Source organism: Mobula hypostoma, chromosome 24 (assembly GCF_963921235.1).
Source record: "Mobula hypostoma chromosome 24, sMobHyp1.1, whole genome shotgun sequence".
NCBI classification, from domain to species: Eukaryota; Metazoa; Chordata; class Chondrichthyes; order Myliobatiformes; family Myliobatidae; genus Mobula; species Mobula hypostoma.
In genome coordinates, this window is record NC_086120.1 from 25,333,621 (window position 1) to 25,350,226 (window position 16,606).

At 42.1% G+C, this 16,606-nt stretch overlaps 1 protein-coding gene across 1 annotated transcript in view; it reads right to left on the reverse strand.

The window, feature by feature from the left end:
* Nucleotides 1–1,475: 1,475 nt before the first annotated feature.
* The window catches only part of sugp1 (SURP and G patch domain containing 1), a 38,596-nt gene continuing 23,465 nt past the window's right edge, over nucleotides 1,476–16,606 (reverse strand). Inside the window, exons 5-14 of the mRNA XM_063032061.1 lie at nucleotides 15,283–15,406; nucleotides 14,816–14,946; nucleotides 13,343–13,466; nucleotides 12,008–12,318; nucleotides 10,721–10,827; nucleotides 9,259–9,436; nucleotides 8,301–8,407; nucleotides 7,225–7,370; nucleotides 3,052–3,181; nucleotides 1,476–2,198 (exon numbers count right to left, since the gene is read on the reverse strand). Coding sequence (XP_062888131.1) covers nucleotides 2,172–2,198; nucleotides 3,052–3,181; nucleotides 7,225–7,370; nucleotides 8,301–8,407; nucleotides 9,259–9,436; nucleotides 10,721–10,827; nucleotides 12,008–12,318; nucleotides 13,343–13,466; nucleotides 14,816–14,946; nucleotides 15,283–15,406 — 1,385 coding nt within the window. The 3' untranslated portion in view covers nucleotides 1,476–2,171. The remainder of the gene's footprint in view (nucleotides 2,199–3,051; nucleotides 3,182–7,224; nucleotides 7,371–8,300; nucleotides 8,408–9,258; nucleotides 9,437–10,720; nucleotides 10,828–12,007; nucleotides 12,319–13,342; nucleotides 13,467–14,815; nucleotides 14,947–15,282; nucleotides 15,407–16,606) is intronic.

Genomic DNA, 16,606 nt, shown 5'->3' on the forward strand with positions numbered 1-16,606 from the left:
CCAGCTTCATCATGGGTACTAGCTTCCCCAGCATCTTGGTTCAATGGCCCAATTTGTTTTTTTTTAAAAAGGAGGGTTGGGGTTAGGATGCAAGAATGCAGGCAAAATATCCCTCTAGTGTTTGTGGATCTCGTACTGGAGATGCAGTATCACTTCACCCTGCTGCTTTGTTTTTGGCCCACGTTGTCATCATCTCGGTCCCCGACGTGCCTTTATTGGCATCTTCCTCCTGGTTAACCTCCATTCTGGAGTTTAAGTTAAAATGGTGGAGTTACTGCTTATGGATAGTGTTTTGGATATGGGCGTCTTTTTTTATAGGGACTAGGTGCTATGATGTGGGGGTTGTGCAGTAGCTAATTGAGGGGTGTTATGGGGAGGGACAGGCCCAGGGGTAAAGTTAGGTAATGGGGGTTGAAGATTCATGATGAAGGGAGGTGGGGTGGCAAATGGCATTGCGGGGGGGGGGGTTTGCGGGCCCTTGCAGTAGGAGGGAGGGCTGAAATAGGAGCGGAATTGCTGGTGATATTGGGTGAATTTGGCCCCTTGATGGGGTGAGGACTTGGGTTTATGGGGGGAGTGTAGGAGGGTTGGAGATATTAGGTTTAGGGGTAGGGCAAAGGACTCTTACGTAAGCCCTTTTGTGGGGTGTGGTTTGGGTTATTTGGGGTACTGTCCGGTTTAGTTGGGGTGGGTTAGGGTTAGGATGCGAGTATGCAGGCAGTGGGCAAAATATCCCTCTACTGTTTGTGGATCTCGTACTGGAGATGCAGTGTCACTTCACGCTGCCACTTTGTTTTTGGCCCACATTGTCATCATCTCGGTCCCCGACTTGCCTTTATTGGGATCTTCCTCCTGATTAACCTCCATTCTGGAGTTAAAATGGTGGAGTTATCGCTTATGGATAGTGTTTTGGATTTGGTTTTTTTTAAAAATAGGGACTGGAGGGTGAAGGTTCGTGCCCTCTCACCTTGGAGCAGATATATATATTTATTTCTTATTGTAACTTATAGTTTATTGTTATGTATTGCAAGGTACTGCTGCTGCGAAACTGCAAATTTATGACATATCAGTGCTGTTAAACCTTCTTATTGCATTGCTCTGGGTGGGATTTTGTTGAAGCTTATGACGAGTAATGTAGAAAATGATCTCTTCGCTCTTTTAAAAAAAAAAGTTCCATAGAGGATTCCTACTCCGAAACAGGATTTGTGTCCATACTTGCTTTTCAGTGATAGCAGCTGTGCAGCAGTTTATATTAGACCCTCCCCCACCTCAACTCAAATATCCTGCCAACTTTTTACTGTAAAGGAATGGTTCCCAAATTTGGGCCACATTTGCAGCACGTTGTTGAATCATACACTCTCTCTGCAGTATTAGCATCATGGGTGCTCGGCTATCACTGGAGTCCTAGAATCGAACCTACAACTTTCCCACTTCCACCTTAACCATTTTTTAAAAATAAAAAAAAATTGGGTTGTAAATAATACTCATTATACAATAAGTTTATTTAGGCATAGCGTGCAACAGTTCCTACAATTTGTAAGAAATTGTGGTCTTCTACTGGAGGTAAAAAAAACATTACCTGATTTCTACAAGAGATGGTCAAAATGGTTGAGACTTCACTTGCTAGGAACTGGAGCTTAGAAATACTTCTTCACTGTTTCTCTCAAAGGCTTTAAACAGCTACAGTGAAAGCAAATCACTCATCATCTGGGCCAGGATGCATGAGACCAAAGCTTACTGCAGTCTCCTCTTCCAATTAGTTATCCATTGAAGACAGAGGACCAGACATAGTCCTCACCAGTGTATCAGCACCTTCCCACTAGAAAATTCTCCCAGACCCTCTGCAGCTCAAGCCTCTGCAGGCATTTCAGCTGCCGAAAACAGAATGAATCGGTCAAGAAACACATTTCATTTAGGGATTACTTTTCCTGTAACATCCTGGCTCCTGATGAGGGAAAGAGGCTCCTTTCAGAGCAAGGAAATGGACATGAAAATGGGAAGAGAGTAACCTAGTATCAGTGAAACAGAAAATTCCAGCACTGCTTAATTAAGGAAATTCAACTCTTAAGTTCATCCCACAAAAGTACGTTCAACTGATAGCGGTGCTGTTGAAACAAACTAACATCACAGTCAAAGATTGAATAGTAGTCTCTTCCAGCAGTGTGAGGAAGTCAGTAATAAGGTCTTCTTGGGTTATTCTGAAACAAAAAGAGAAATAAATCAATATTACTTCAGACAAGTAGGAGACCAGGTGACCTATTTAGCTTTCTCCACACTCTTGATGACCGGAACATGACTGGACCCTTCCTACCTCCTTCCCTTTCACCGCACATGGATTATCCTGAGAGATAAAAAAACAGGATAAATTTGGAGCCAACAAGGGGATAAAAAAAAATAGAAGTCCATTCAGCAGTAGTTAGGATTACACATAGTGATAGGAATACTCACTCACCTGGACAGGTGCAGTGAAGCACAAGAAGCTCAAACCATCTAGGACCGAGTAATCCCTGCAACCTGACATAATATCCGTGCCTTCCATCACCTGCATTATCATGGCTACTATATAAATGATTCAGGGGATGGATATCCTGCAGTGACCCACCATACTTCAACAATGTTTCCCACCCCCATGATTTTTCCCCACAGAGGGGCAAAAGCAGCAATCCACTGGGACTACCACCACCTTCAATTGACAACAGGGAAACCCCCTATTTGTTTATTGTGCTTCTGCTGGCTCACTGTTGGATCCATCCAAATGGCAAAAGTAAAAAGTTATTGTGTCAATCAAGCCTGTTGCACCATTCAATTAAGACATGATGATCTGTATCATGTTACATACAGAACGGCAGCAAAATTATACTACTTAAGAGGGAAAAAAAAAATGAAGATCTGAAATGCAACAAGCTCAAGACCTTTAACATAGAGTATCTTCTCAGATGAATGTATAGATGATTTTAATGAACTCTATGGAGTTGAGCTGTGAAGGCACAAAACTTCCAACAGAGACCCTCCCCACTCCTCTGTCCCTTGTGTGTTTCAGCGACGACCTACCAATGGATTGGGTCTGAACCTGTAGGCCAACATCATACGCTTGCGGAATGCTTCATACTCGTCATCATCCTTACTGAGCTCTGCGGGGCGATCAATACCAAACCCAGCTCCATCAACTGCAGTAATTCCTCTGTTCATGTGAAAAATAATACGCAATCACAAAAATTCTCAAATTCATATTAGGCTCTAAGAGTTTTCTCTCTTGTTCGAGGGATAGAAAGCTTCAGTTAGGAAAGAACATAGAATAGTACAGACCCTTTAGCCCATAATGTTGTGCCAACCTTTTAACACACTCCAAGATTAATCCAATGCTTCCCTCCCATATGGCCCTCCATTTCTCTTTCATTCATGTGCCTATCTAAGTCTCTTAAATGTCTCTCAGTGATCTGCTTCTACCACCACCCTCAGCAGTGCATTCCATGCAAGTACCATCTTGTGTAAAATAAAATCTACTCTGACATCGCCCCTCTGCTTTCCTTCAATTACCTTGTCCTCTCACATTCGTCACTGTGGCCCAGGGAAAAAGGTGCTGGTTCTGCACTTTACTTATCCCTCTTATCATCTTACACACCTCCATCAAGTCGCCTCTCATTCTCCTTTGCTCCAAAGAGAATAGCCCTAGCTCGCTCAACCTTTCCTCTTAAGACTTGCTGTCTAATCCAGCAGTGTCCTGGTAAATCTCCTTTGCACCTTCTCTAAAACTTTCCCATCCTTTCTATAATGAGGTGACCAGAACTGAACACAATGCTCCAAGTGTAATCTAACCAAAATTTTACAGTGCTGCAACATTACCTGAACTCAATCCCTCAACCAATGAAGGTCAATAGATCATACACCTTGTCAACCATTCTATCAACTTTGAGGGATCTATGGACTTGGGACTCCAAAGCTGAGATTGTTCCTACAGAAAGGCAAAGTTAAAAGATTTAATAAAGGGATTTTGACAGAGTAGATATTGCGAAACAGTTTCCAATAGCAGTATATGGAGGAAATTAAAGATGATAATCAGGAAAGCAATGACAGAAGGTGAGTTTTTTTAATATATGATGTTGTTGTAATCTAGAACAGTGGTCCCCAAACACCGGGCCGCAAAGCATGTGCTACCGAGCTGTGAGGAAACGATATGATTTGGCGATATGAAACGATATGAGTCAGCTGCACGTTTGCTCATTCCCTATCACACCCACTGTTGAACTTGGAACGTACGCGAGGTCATCAGTCGGTCATTAACCTACAACTACTTGATGAGTAAAATACAAACGTCGCATGAGTTTCTTTGGAAGAGGTGGTAGGGGACATAAAAGGCCTAACAGTGATGATAATGCAGAGACAGCTGAGGCCGAGACTGCAAAAAAAAAAAAGAAAGCAAGCTTCCTTCAACAGAAAATGTGAGTCATACATAAAATATGGCTTTATTGTGACCGGTGACTCGCATGTTCCAAGCCCTCTGTGTGTGATATGTGGAGACAAGCTGTCTAATGAGGCAATGAATCCCTCAAAACGGCTTCGGCACCTTGAGTCCAAGCACCCTGCACTTAAAGACAAACCCGCTGAGTTTTTTGAGCGGAGAAAATGTGAGCAAGCGGGACAGAAGCAATTGCTGAGAGTCACCACCTCCACCAATGCAGCCGCTCTGAGAGCATCGTACTTAGTGGCTAGCTGCATTGCTAAGGCTAAGAAGCCTTTCACTGTTGGTGAAGAATTGATTCTGTCTGCTGCCAAAGGCATGTGCTGTGAACTGTTGGGAGAAGCTGCAGCTAACAAGATGGCACAGGTTTCCCTTTCAGCTACCACAGTTTCAAGGAGAATCGGTGACATGGCAGAGGACATCGAAGCACAGCTGTTGGAACGGCTTAACGAGTCGCCATGGTACGCTATTCAGATTGACGAGTCTACCGATGTCGGCAACAAGGCAATACTGCTGGTTTATGTGTGATATATATTTCAAGACGATGTGCACGAGGATATGTTGTGTGCACTGCTGCTGCCAACTAACACAACTCGGGCAGAACTATTCAAGTCTTTGAATGACTACATGTCAGGCAAACTGGACTGGTCATTCTGTGTTGGAATATGCACAGACGGGGCTGCAGCTATGACTGGACGGCTGTCTGGTTTCACTACCCGAGTCAAAGAGGTTGCTTCTGAATACCAGTCTACACACTGTGTCACACACAGGGAAATACTGGCTAGCCAAAAAATGTCACCTGATCTTAACAGCGTATTGAGTGACGTTGTTGAAGTTATTAATCACATCAAAGCAAAAGCCCTTTACTCACGTCCGTTTGAGCAGCTTTGCGAGGAAATGGATGCACAGCACAAATGCCTTCTCTTACACACTGAAATCAGGTGGCTGTCAAGGGGGAGAGCCCTGGCCAGGGTTTTTGAGTTAACAGAGCAGCTACAGAGATTTCTTTCAGGAAAAAAGTCACCACTGGCAGCACATTTCAGTGACGAGGAGTGGATAGCAAAACTCGCTTATCTGTGTGACATCTTCAACCTGCTCAATAAACTCAATTTGTCACTTCAGGGGAGAATGACAACTGTCTTCAAGTTGGCAGATAAAGTGTCTGCTTTCAAAGCCAAACTGGAACTGTGGGGATGGCGAGTGGACAGGGGCATATTTGTCATGTTCCCAACATTAGCTAGGATTTTGGGAGAGACCGAACTGTCCTTCTCACAGCTGGTGCGCAATCACCTATCTTCGCTGTTGACAGAATTCGAGTGTTACTTCCCAACCGCAAATGACCCAAGACGTGCAAAGAAATAGGTCCGTGACCCATTTGTGAATGTCCCTGGTGAATCATCCATGTTAGCGCAGGAAGATGATTAACTCCTTGAGCTTGCAAATGACGGCGGGGTGAAAAGTATGTTTGACATAACATCTCTGCCGGCATTCCGGATCAAAGTCAAGGCTGAATATCCTGAGATAGCCACGAAAGCACTGAAAACGTTAATTCCATTTCCAACGTATCTCTGCAAAGCGGGGTTTTCTGCAATGAATGCAACGAAAACTAAATTGCGGAATAGACTGGACATAAGGAACCCCCTTCAAGTACCGCTGTCTCCCATCACCCCTCGATGGGACCGTCTTGTTGCAGGAAAACAAGCCCAGGGCTCCCACTGATTCAGCGATATTGGTGTGTTGCAATGATTTTATATGTTCGTACGAGGAAAATATGCGCTGTGTGTTTAATACTAAATTCGTTAGATAAACCCTTTTAGGAACGAAATTGAGTGTATTAGCCACTTATAAGTGACTTACAGTTGACTTATCACCTATATTCCAGCTGTGATTCAACACCCCCCACCCCCCCCAATTCAGCTGGTCCACAAGAATATTGTCAATATTAAACAGGTCCGCGGTGCCAAAGAGGTTGGGGACCCCTGATCTATAATGTCAAAAGGCATAGGAAGTGTATTAAATTGGAATTTTTAAATACAGAGCTACAACTAAAGAACTAGCATGCTAGATTAATTGAAGAGTTTTTGCCATAATGAGCTAGCATGGCCATAATATGCAAATTTATTAATCTATAAAGCAGGACTGTCATTCAGCAATTATTGTCAATTGACAAGGACAATGGTATAAGATTCTATAAAACCAACACAATGAATGCAAACTAGCTACTATTGCTGCTTTTGGAAGAAACTTCTGTAATCAGCAGACACCTTGATGACATTGCAACTCTCCTTCAGAGCTGTCCTTGAGCACTGGCGAAAAGATATTCTCCTAGACTAAGCATACATCCACCAAGTTAGACTTTGAATTCTAAGTTTATTTACTTCATACTTAACAGTTCTACTGAAGGCAGTTACAGCAATACCTCTGGGCCTCTAATGTTGTGAAGTCTTGGGATGGTGGAGGATTAGGTTGACTGTGATGTTCCCAAGTTAAAAAAAAAACACAACAATTGGCACACAAGAAGAATGACTACTCATCTGGCCCACTTGTAAACAGAAATCATCAGGATTAAATACATTACCTGCTCCTCTCACTAACAACTCTAAAACCTGGAGAAGAATGCTCTCATTGGACAGTGGCAGAACCTCAGATCTCTGCCCCTTCCTTTTCCCTCAGCTCAGGCCGAATACCGTTTCAACTAACTCACACAGATAATATCGACTTATTTGACAGATTGGAGCCTGGATGTCCCACCATTTGTTCTGTACCTGGGGACAGGAGCTTTGATGCCTTGACCCTCGGAGCCCAAACCATCACCTTCCTTCCAGCCCATTTTCATCAGCATCTGGTAACCAATGTTCTCCACGGTAAGTTTGAAATCCTTGTAGTCAGAATAATCAGGCTCTCTGCCTTCCTACGAAAAACAGGATATAGAATGACAGGGATGATGAGGCAAGAAGTATTTATACATGCACCTACGCCAGTACACTTGACAATACATACAGTCATGCATGCTCATCAACACAGACTGGTTCCCAATCCAATTATAAATTCACATTGCTTTCAAAATACTTCACAGAGCTTCCTTTGCTCTTCAATATTTTTCATCATGATCTTTTAAACTGTACCAATTCTCTGTTTTATCTCTTGATAAATGACAGCTGGCTGGACATCTACACTCCAGATTGTGAAATTTCCACTCCAAACCTCTCCCTGTTCTCAAGGCCCTTCTTCAGACCAAAACCTTGCACAGCTTGGCTGATTTTCCTTCTATCAGAAATCTTCTGCTTTTGACCATATCAAACAGCTTTAGAAATGCAATCTGGTGTTAACTGTAAGTTATGATAGCCAAAAAACCAGTGGCACTTTGCACAAGGGACAATAGACATGAATCCACTAATTTTTTTAAGCACACATTAGCTCACATCAAGGCAATAGTAGCTATACATGATACCAGAAAACATTCTCATTTCTACACCCCAGAAACCAATTCATTTCAATAGTAATTCCTAATACTGAAAGATACAAGATTGACCATAAAGAGGATTGGAAGAAATACAGACTGTAAAAGTCTAATTTCAATCCACCCTAGCTCCTAACATAGCTCTAGATCTCACTGTGGGACCATGGGACCACCAAAAGGGCCAGCGATGAACAAAAGTCATACCAATGCAGTGAATTCTCACTGAGATGAGACACTCAGCACATTTATTGGACACAGCAGAACTTCAGTTTCACTTGAACCAAATTCTGCATCTGCATGGCTAAGAATGCAAAAGAGCTACTTTAAAATAGCAACAGGCAGAATCCATTTTAAGAAGTGTTTTCAGATAATCTAACTTACCTTTAGAGCTTTGAATGTTTCCATGAATTTCTCTAGTTCATCAGGGGGCAGGAAATCCCCAATAAAATGTTTCCCTCGACCCATTTCTGTCAGTTGTTCTGCCCATTCTACCAACAGCAAGACAAACTGTAATCAGTTAAGGTTAAGTATACAATATGAATGTAGATTTTTCAAGCAAAGCAGGTCCCTGGCACATTGATTACTTGCATCTCCACCATCTCACCCACCCTCTTCCCTCAAAATAGTATTTTTAGAATCAGATGAAATTACAACTCCAACAAGGTCAGATGCAAAATATAAAAACAAACATCCACAAATTTTCAAGAATAGAAATGATCTCAGGGTATTACTTTTAAGGAAGGAACAGGCATGCTTCACAGTAACCCAGGGCTAATATTTAACCAACATCACCAAAAAAAAAAAATTGTCTTTTCATTAACTTAGTACTGTTTGTAGGCATTCACTTTGTGGAAATTGATTGCTGTGTATCATATAGTATGTCACTTAAAAAAAAAATTCACAGATTTTAGGACATTCTGAGGTTGTGAAAAGGCCTTTATAAATGCATTTTTCTTTTCCTCTCTTACAACAGGTCATGCACTCCATTTGCTTTCTTCCTGCTAATTGCTACCAGGTAAGAAGATCATTAACCAAGAGTCATCTCACAGAAGCATTCAAGGCACAGATTAGCCATTATTAGCTGAAGAGTTCTCGAGGACACATAGCCACTCTTCTCTCAGCTTCTAGGTGTGTTGGTTTGGTAACGAGAGTAGCAAAGATAGATCATAAGCTGCCTTCAGACAGAAGGAATGGCAATTCTAAGGCCCTTGTGTCCAGACATGGGGTCATCTGTGAGTTTGGACATCTCTAGTATGTCTGCCTAGGACCATATGTACTGATCAGCTGCAGAGTGCCACAATTCCATTGCACCTCATTACATATTGTTATCTGAAATTACCTCTAGTCTTTTCCATCTCCATGTGCCGCAGGCGATGTTCCCAGGTTCCAGCTTCACCGTCAATCTCCTCATCACTATCATACTCGTGTCGGTGTTCTTGAATTGCTTTCTCCCACATCACCTGCATCTCCTGCATGGCTTGCTTGTGCTTCATAATCATATCGTACATTTGCTGCATCTGCAATTCATCCAGAAATCACATCAGCTCCTTGGAAAACGTCACGGACAGCTTCATTCCCCTCCAGACCTTCTCCAACCCTTATTGTCTCTTTGGGTGCTTCAGATGGCAAGTAACACAGCTCTCTAAAATCTGTGTATAGCTCCACCTTGCCAGCTCTGCAAATTCCTTCTATTTATTTCCTTTCCAGCTCTGGGTATAACTCTTTTTAAAACCGGGGAAATGACTGAGTAATCATTCAGCCTCTCCCTGTGTAGTTCTGGCCACCTTCTTTTCTTCCTCTGCTTTGCTTCTTGGTCTCTTTCAGTCTGCTCTTTTCCTCTCTTCCCTACCCCCCCCACAACCCAACCCCTCCCCCCTCACCCCACCCATCCCATCTGCACGTCAGGATGTGTCGATATCCCTTTGCATCTTGATCTGTACCCAGCTCTATGCTGGGCACCCAATGCCTGTCTGTGTATGTAGCACGGCTGCGTAACGCTATTGCAGCTCAGGGTGTTCTGGAGTTCGCAGTTCAATTATGGTACCAACTGTAAGGAATTTGTACGTTCTCCCCGTGGGTTTCCTCCGGGTGCTCTGATTTCCTCCAACTGTTCAAAGGCATACCAGTTAGTGGGTTCATTGGTCAATGTAAATTGTCCTGTGATTTGGCTAGTATTAACTAGGTACGTTTCTGCGTGATGCAGCTTGTTGGGGCAGAAAAGCCTGTTCTGTCCTCTAAACAAACAAATCTCTGCACTCATGTTCAACTTTTCTCTCTCCCTATGTAGTTACTGTTACTAAATACATCAAATTGTCCACCAACCCATGTTCCCCTAGTTTCTATTTCTCTCAGCTTCTCTCTCATCTTTTTCTCTCCGTGCCAAACCCAGTATCTCTCATTTTTTCTCCTCTCTAATTACCACTGCTCTTTATCTGCTTGGTTCTCACACTGAGTGTCCCGAACTAGTGATATGTCTACCTCCAAAAGTTCAACTTCCCTGCTACCTCCCTCTCAAAATACCAGCCTTCAATCTACTGTCCTGTCTGTCAGTTTAACTTCAGTTCTGAGTTACTCCTGGAGCTCCATTTCTTCAAAGAGTTATCAAGCAAGCAAAGCAAGAAGGGCCAGCATCCTGATACACAACAGTATTTAAGCTCAGGCCTTCTGCTGACAATGCCGCAGTTCAGAAGCAATGCACGACAGAATAAGATTGTCTGCAAGCAGACAGCCTCCAACCAGTGCTGCAGAAATATTGCTGTCTACCTCACATGGGCACACTCTGCCATTAATGATCAATTTACCTCTTGCTGTTCCTTTATCTGTTTCTTCTGTGCATCACTGAGCTCGTTGACTCCCACCAATCCGACCGGCTTACCTTTCTGATAGCCGAGTCCCTTCAACTCCTGAGCTATAATCATACAGACACAATTAGGCATTAACAACAGGATACTGGGAATCAACTCCAGCACAGTCACACTCATACCTCAACTTCATCTGTTCCATATGGAACTGTACCTCTGTTTCTCTTCTCCCCAAATCACAATGGATAGGTACAAGGGTTTATACATAAAGGAAGCTCTTCAATCTACTGTGCCAATATTAGTTCTTTAAGTATTAGTCCCACTCCCTGCTCTTTTCATGGCCCCAAGATTCTTCGTGTTTATTCAAACCTATGACGTGATTGGGCCCAGGTTTGTTTGCTGTGAAGTGTTAAGTATGAATTTAGGCAAACTGAAATCAACAACTCTTTGAATTGGGGGAAACTACAGGGTTTCAGACCCGTGGTGCAGTTTATTTGCTGACTTTATGCAAGGCAAGTTTGTGATTAAAGCTAAATGACACCTCAGTATTTAGAGGGCAGGCGAATGGAGTTATTGGGGGCTAGAGGGCACAGACTCAAATTCAAATTAATTTAATATATTCTGAAATCAGAAATATTCTCAGGAAAGAAACTATTTGAACTATAGCATCACAATAAACTCGACAACCTGGATAATCAATCTGACATTGTGTGAGGTTTGTGTGCTTCAAGTACTTCATCAGGCGATGCCAACTCATGGCCGCCCATGTTGGAATGGTTGTGGACGAGATGCCAGATGAAGACTGACCCAATCCTGGCTCCTGAATGGACGGATTCTTGTCTGTTCCTCCTGGGACATGCCACACTAAACTATACAAACTATACAGTGACTGCACCCTCATCACAGACAAAAACACTGATGTACCCTCGTTATAAGGGTCAAAAGACCATGACTGCAATCTCACCATTAGGGTCAAATCCCGATAATGTAAGGGTATAAACATTGTGAATGTACAGTGACAAGTGATGAAATGCTGCCAACATATAAAAATGTATTATGAAGAAAGCACAATTTGACCAAAATATCTTATCACAGATCAATCCCACCTCTCAATCCCATTGACTCATTTTCACCCCATTATAGGAACACCAAATACCCAACCTTTCTCCATCATCTTTAATGAAAATAAAAATTTAATCTGTGAAAACAAGTTCCACCTGATACTCTTCTTACCCATGTCTGACACTAAAATGCCAGTAATATCACTTCCTTATTCACAGAACTTACTTGTTAAGCCAGGTAATTGCATCGGATAAGCCATTTCAGGAGGAGGAAGTTCAATCTTGTCATCCTCTGGGCCCCATCGGCTCTTTTTTTTCTTTTTAACTGAGGAGGAAGATGATGGTGTGGATGCAGGCTCAGTGGATGAGTCACCAGAAGCGGGCTCAGGAGAACCTTTCCTCTTCTGTGTTGCTGGAGATGACATCATCATCAAGCTTGCTTGGACTGCCTTCTGCGCAATAGTTTTAACTTTACAGAATACTTCGACGGTGTCCCTGTAGTATCGATATGCATCACTATTCTGCTCATACAGAAACCTGTGGAGTGGAAGAAGCCAGAGATTTTGGTGCTAATGAACAGCAAGTCAACACTGGGAATTTAATAGCACAGAAACTGGAATCCCACTCAGTTCAGTATACCGATGCTGGACTCTGAAAGAGCTGTCCATTTAGTCCATAAAACCACAAGACATAGGAGCAGAATTAGGCTATTCAGCCCATTGAGTCTGCTCCACCATTCTATTATAGCTGAATATCCCTCTCAAACCCCATTCTCCCACCTTTTCCCTGTAATCTTTTGATGCCCTGACAAATAGTCCCCTATCATTTTCCTACAAAATTCAAAATGTTCTGGATTTTCGTGGGTCTGGGGACATGCTGATTCTGGGCTGGTGCCCCTGACTGAAGCATCGCAGGAGAACACAGAATATTGAAGGGAGCAGGTTAGCTGCCGGGGGTTGTGTCCCCAGAGAGCTGCATCTTCTTGGAAAACAGCAAGGCAACAGACAACAGACTTTTAACATCATAAATCAGCAAGTTATTTGTTATGTCTCCCCTCTTACTGTGAAATGAGGACACTTCTTGTGTGTGTGTGTGTGTGTGTGGAGGGGGGGAAGAGGGGAGGAGAGGGGGAGGGGGAGGGTGCTGATGCTTTTTTGCTGGTGGGGGTGCAGAGGGTCGTTGCCTTGCTACTGCTTGTGCTTGGGAGGGGGCTTTGGGGTTCTAACATTTTAACTGCCATTCACTCCTCTGTTTTCATACATGTTTGCGAAGAAAGAGAATTTCAGGATGTATAGTGTATACATTTCTCTGACATTAAATGTACCTATTAAAACTTATTGATTTATCATACCCCATGAAGACATTCCTCTTCATGTTAGTGTTAAAGGAAAAGGCTCTTATCCAAGACTCCTTTTATCTTATCAATTCTATGCAATTTTATTAAGCTCAATGGCAAAATCTTCATCAGAGATACATTTTAAGGAGCTGCATAGTCAATACATATTGGAATAAAATGTTTTAAGTAACTACCATTTTAAATGTCATAATGAAATGTGCTCACCAGAAGGCAGGATTATCTTGATTATCCTGAATGGCCAACTTTTCCACATCTGGACCCCCGTCTGCCACAAACTTTGCCAACTTCTCAATGACACTCCGGAGCTCTGGGTCCTCTGGGGGTGAAACTTTAAGCAGGCTATCAGTACTTGAGTTCAACTCACACACCCAACAGTAACAGCCAAACAAGGTCTACAGGTGTGGGTGGGTAAGAGTGGGATACAGGGAGAGCACCGGTTAAAGCACACGCACAAGTGGTTTAATACAGACACTGTCCACAGATCCAACTCTTAAGCCACTCTGTTTTAATGGTTTTCTCTTCAGGAAACTTCCCATAGCGTAGTATAGACAATGTTAAAGTACAATCATATCACACAACATTCCTTTACCACCTGTATACGCAGTTCAGAAGCAAATTAAATAAGGAACTTGGGAGAAATTTTATTACAAATAGCGCAAATTGCTACCAGAGTGTGGTTCAGGCACATAGAGGAAGAGAACACAAAAGTCCAAAGTGTGCTGATGATACAGAAGAGGGAGAAAGGAGCATGAAGTATGGGGCAGGCTGTACCCTTTCTATGCAATTTTGGTCAATCCACTTTCAAAATAATGTATGCTGTGATCTAGTCTCAGAATCTGGGATTGTTCTCCTTAGATCACAGGAGTTAAGAGACTTGATAGACTTGTGCCAAATCATAAACGGCTTTGTTAACATAAATTGCTTATTACGGCAGAAAGGTCAATAATCAAGAGGAATTATTTTTAAAAAAAGAAAAGCAGTCCATAGTAAACTGGAATGCACTTAATGAAGTGTGGTGGAAGTTGATTTCAAAAGATTTCCATAAAGAAAATGGGATAAATATTCCAGTGGGGTAAAAGGAAGTGCAACAGAGAAACAAGGAAATGTGACGACTGGTGAGCTTAAATATGGCCTTACTTTTCACTGTACGATTCTCATACAGATTAAACAAAAAACAGTCCATCCCTAATCTAATTTAATCTGCATGTTATCCTCACAGTATGAGAAAGATTTCTACGACTATCTCACAACCAAAGTAACAGATATTTTGGTCCACAAATACAGAGAATGCAATGCATTTTTGTATATTTTCACATTCAAGAGGGTGGATCATAAAGATTTACAGCACACTGAAATGTCAGAGGCTCAATAATCCATTCCTACGAGCTAAGTACCATGTAGAGCTCATCTAGCACTGCCCTAGAGGGCAATCAGCACAGGTTCCATCTCAGAAGATTTATGTTTGACAGCTATTAAACAGACAGTAGGAACTGTGCTAAATTCTGTTAATTCAAAGAAAGGTCAGCCAGCACTGGATCTAGGTTTTAATCCAACTCCACAAGATGAAAAAAGGATAAATATTGTTGGTCTAGACTCCAATCCTGACTTTTGAACTTTTTGCAATTCCAAATCTTTTACACGATAAATCTTAAAGATGATCTCTTTTCGATTTCCTACCTTTTGGGACAGATGCAGAAGTTGGCTCTGGTGGCTTGGGTATTTGCTGACTTAGTTGTTTCTCTCGCTTGATTTCAGCTACTTTTTTCTTGTAATAAAGATAAGCCCGGCTGTTGCGATCGTACAAGAAGCTGCAAAGAGAAATAGAAGAATTAATCAGGAATTTCCTACAGCGTAACACAGATGTACAAATTACATGACTGAAGTTTTATGTGGGAGATTTAGCCACCAGCACCCCTTTTCTTTTTTAAGGCTGTCCAGACTGGACAAATCAAGATACCAGTTTGACTATACTAATCTAAGGGTTTTTTGGAGAGCAGTCAGAAAGTTGCATTTATGAGCTCTGGCATTACTACAGAAAGAAATAGCTCTAAAACAGTGGCACATACACAGGCAGGAACTGAAAACTCAATATAGTTATCGTACATGATTTATTTCAGCTGTCTTACTGAATGAACAACACTTACGAGAAGGCAGGGTTGTCCCTGTTGTTCTGAATGGCAAGCTTTTCAACCTCGTGACCCCCATCTGCAACGTATTTTGCCAGCTTCTCAGCGACGCTCCTCACTTCCGGTTCCTCTGGGGGTGAAACTTTAAGCAGGCTATCAGTATTTGAGTTCAACTCACACACCCAACAGTCAACAGCCAAACAAGGTCTACAAACGTGGATGTGTAAGAGTAGGATACAGGAAGAGGATGGGTTAAAAGCAAAAGGAAGCCAATACTGAGATAAGATGCATTGTTATTACTCCATATCAATACTAATTTTGTTAAGGAGAATGTAGTTTTCTCATTGCCTTCCAAATACATCAAAGATACCATATCCATCACCCAAAAATAACTCTAACACCCTGGCTGATCCTGGATCCCACTCAACTCCATACTCTTGCCTTTTGTTCTTCATTTTGGATTTATCCACAATGAAACTGTGGTTCAGTGGACAATCCTTTCCTCGAATTTGCAGCCTAGTTCAAAGCATACTAGACAACCAGAGTGTCAATCCTTGTGCAGTCCCCAGGAACTGTAGACTACTGGAGCCATCAACTGAGATATTGAACCAGGCCTCATCTGTTCTCTCATTTGGTACTAATTTGAAGGCAATCGGAGAACCCTCATAGCAACAAAGAAACAGCAGTATAAACTGGCCACAATACTCTGCTCCACCTTTCATCAAATACTGCTGATATTTCAACACAAGTGCTTTTCCCAACACTATCCCCAAATATCCAAAAATCTATAATATTTTTGTTAAGAATAAACTCAGCAATTGTGAGTCCATTACCGACGCAAGTCAGAGTGAAGCCATGTCTTCTCACTTCACTTCTAAATGGCCTGCCCCATATTCTGTACTTATGCTCCTTTGTCTAGGACTCCTTCGCCATGGGAAACTTTCTCTGCCTTTAGTCCATCAATTCCTTTACATTTTTTGTAAGTTACATTGCGAACTCCTTTTATTCTTCTAACCATTGAAAATGTAATCCCAGCCCAGTCAATCTTTCCTGGTATGGCATGCTAGGCATCCAAGGAACCAGTTTTCTGAATCTTTGCCACACTCTCTCAATGAAAAATATATCTTTTATGATAAGGATACTAAATTTTTTTTCTGTGATGTACATCAAAGTAGATGACTTACATTATATTCCAACTGCCATAACCTCACCCACTCATACAGCTTGCTCAGATCTCCTTAGAGCCTTTTTACATCCTTCTTGTAATCGCATAGCCACATCATATTGCATTGTCAGCAAAGCTGTAAGTATAACATTCGGTTCCTCTCAGCCACATCATTGA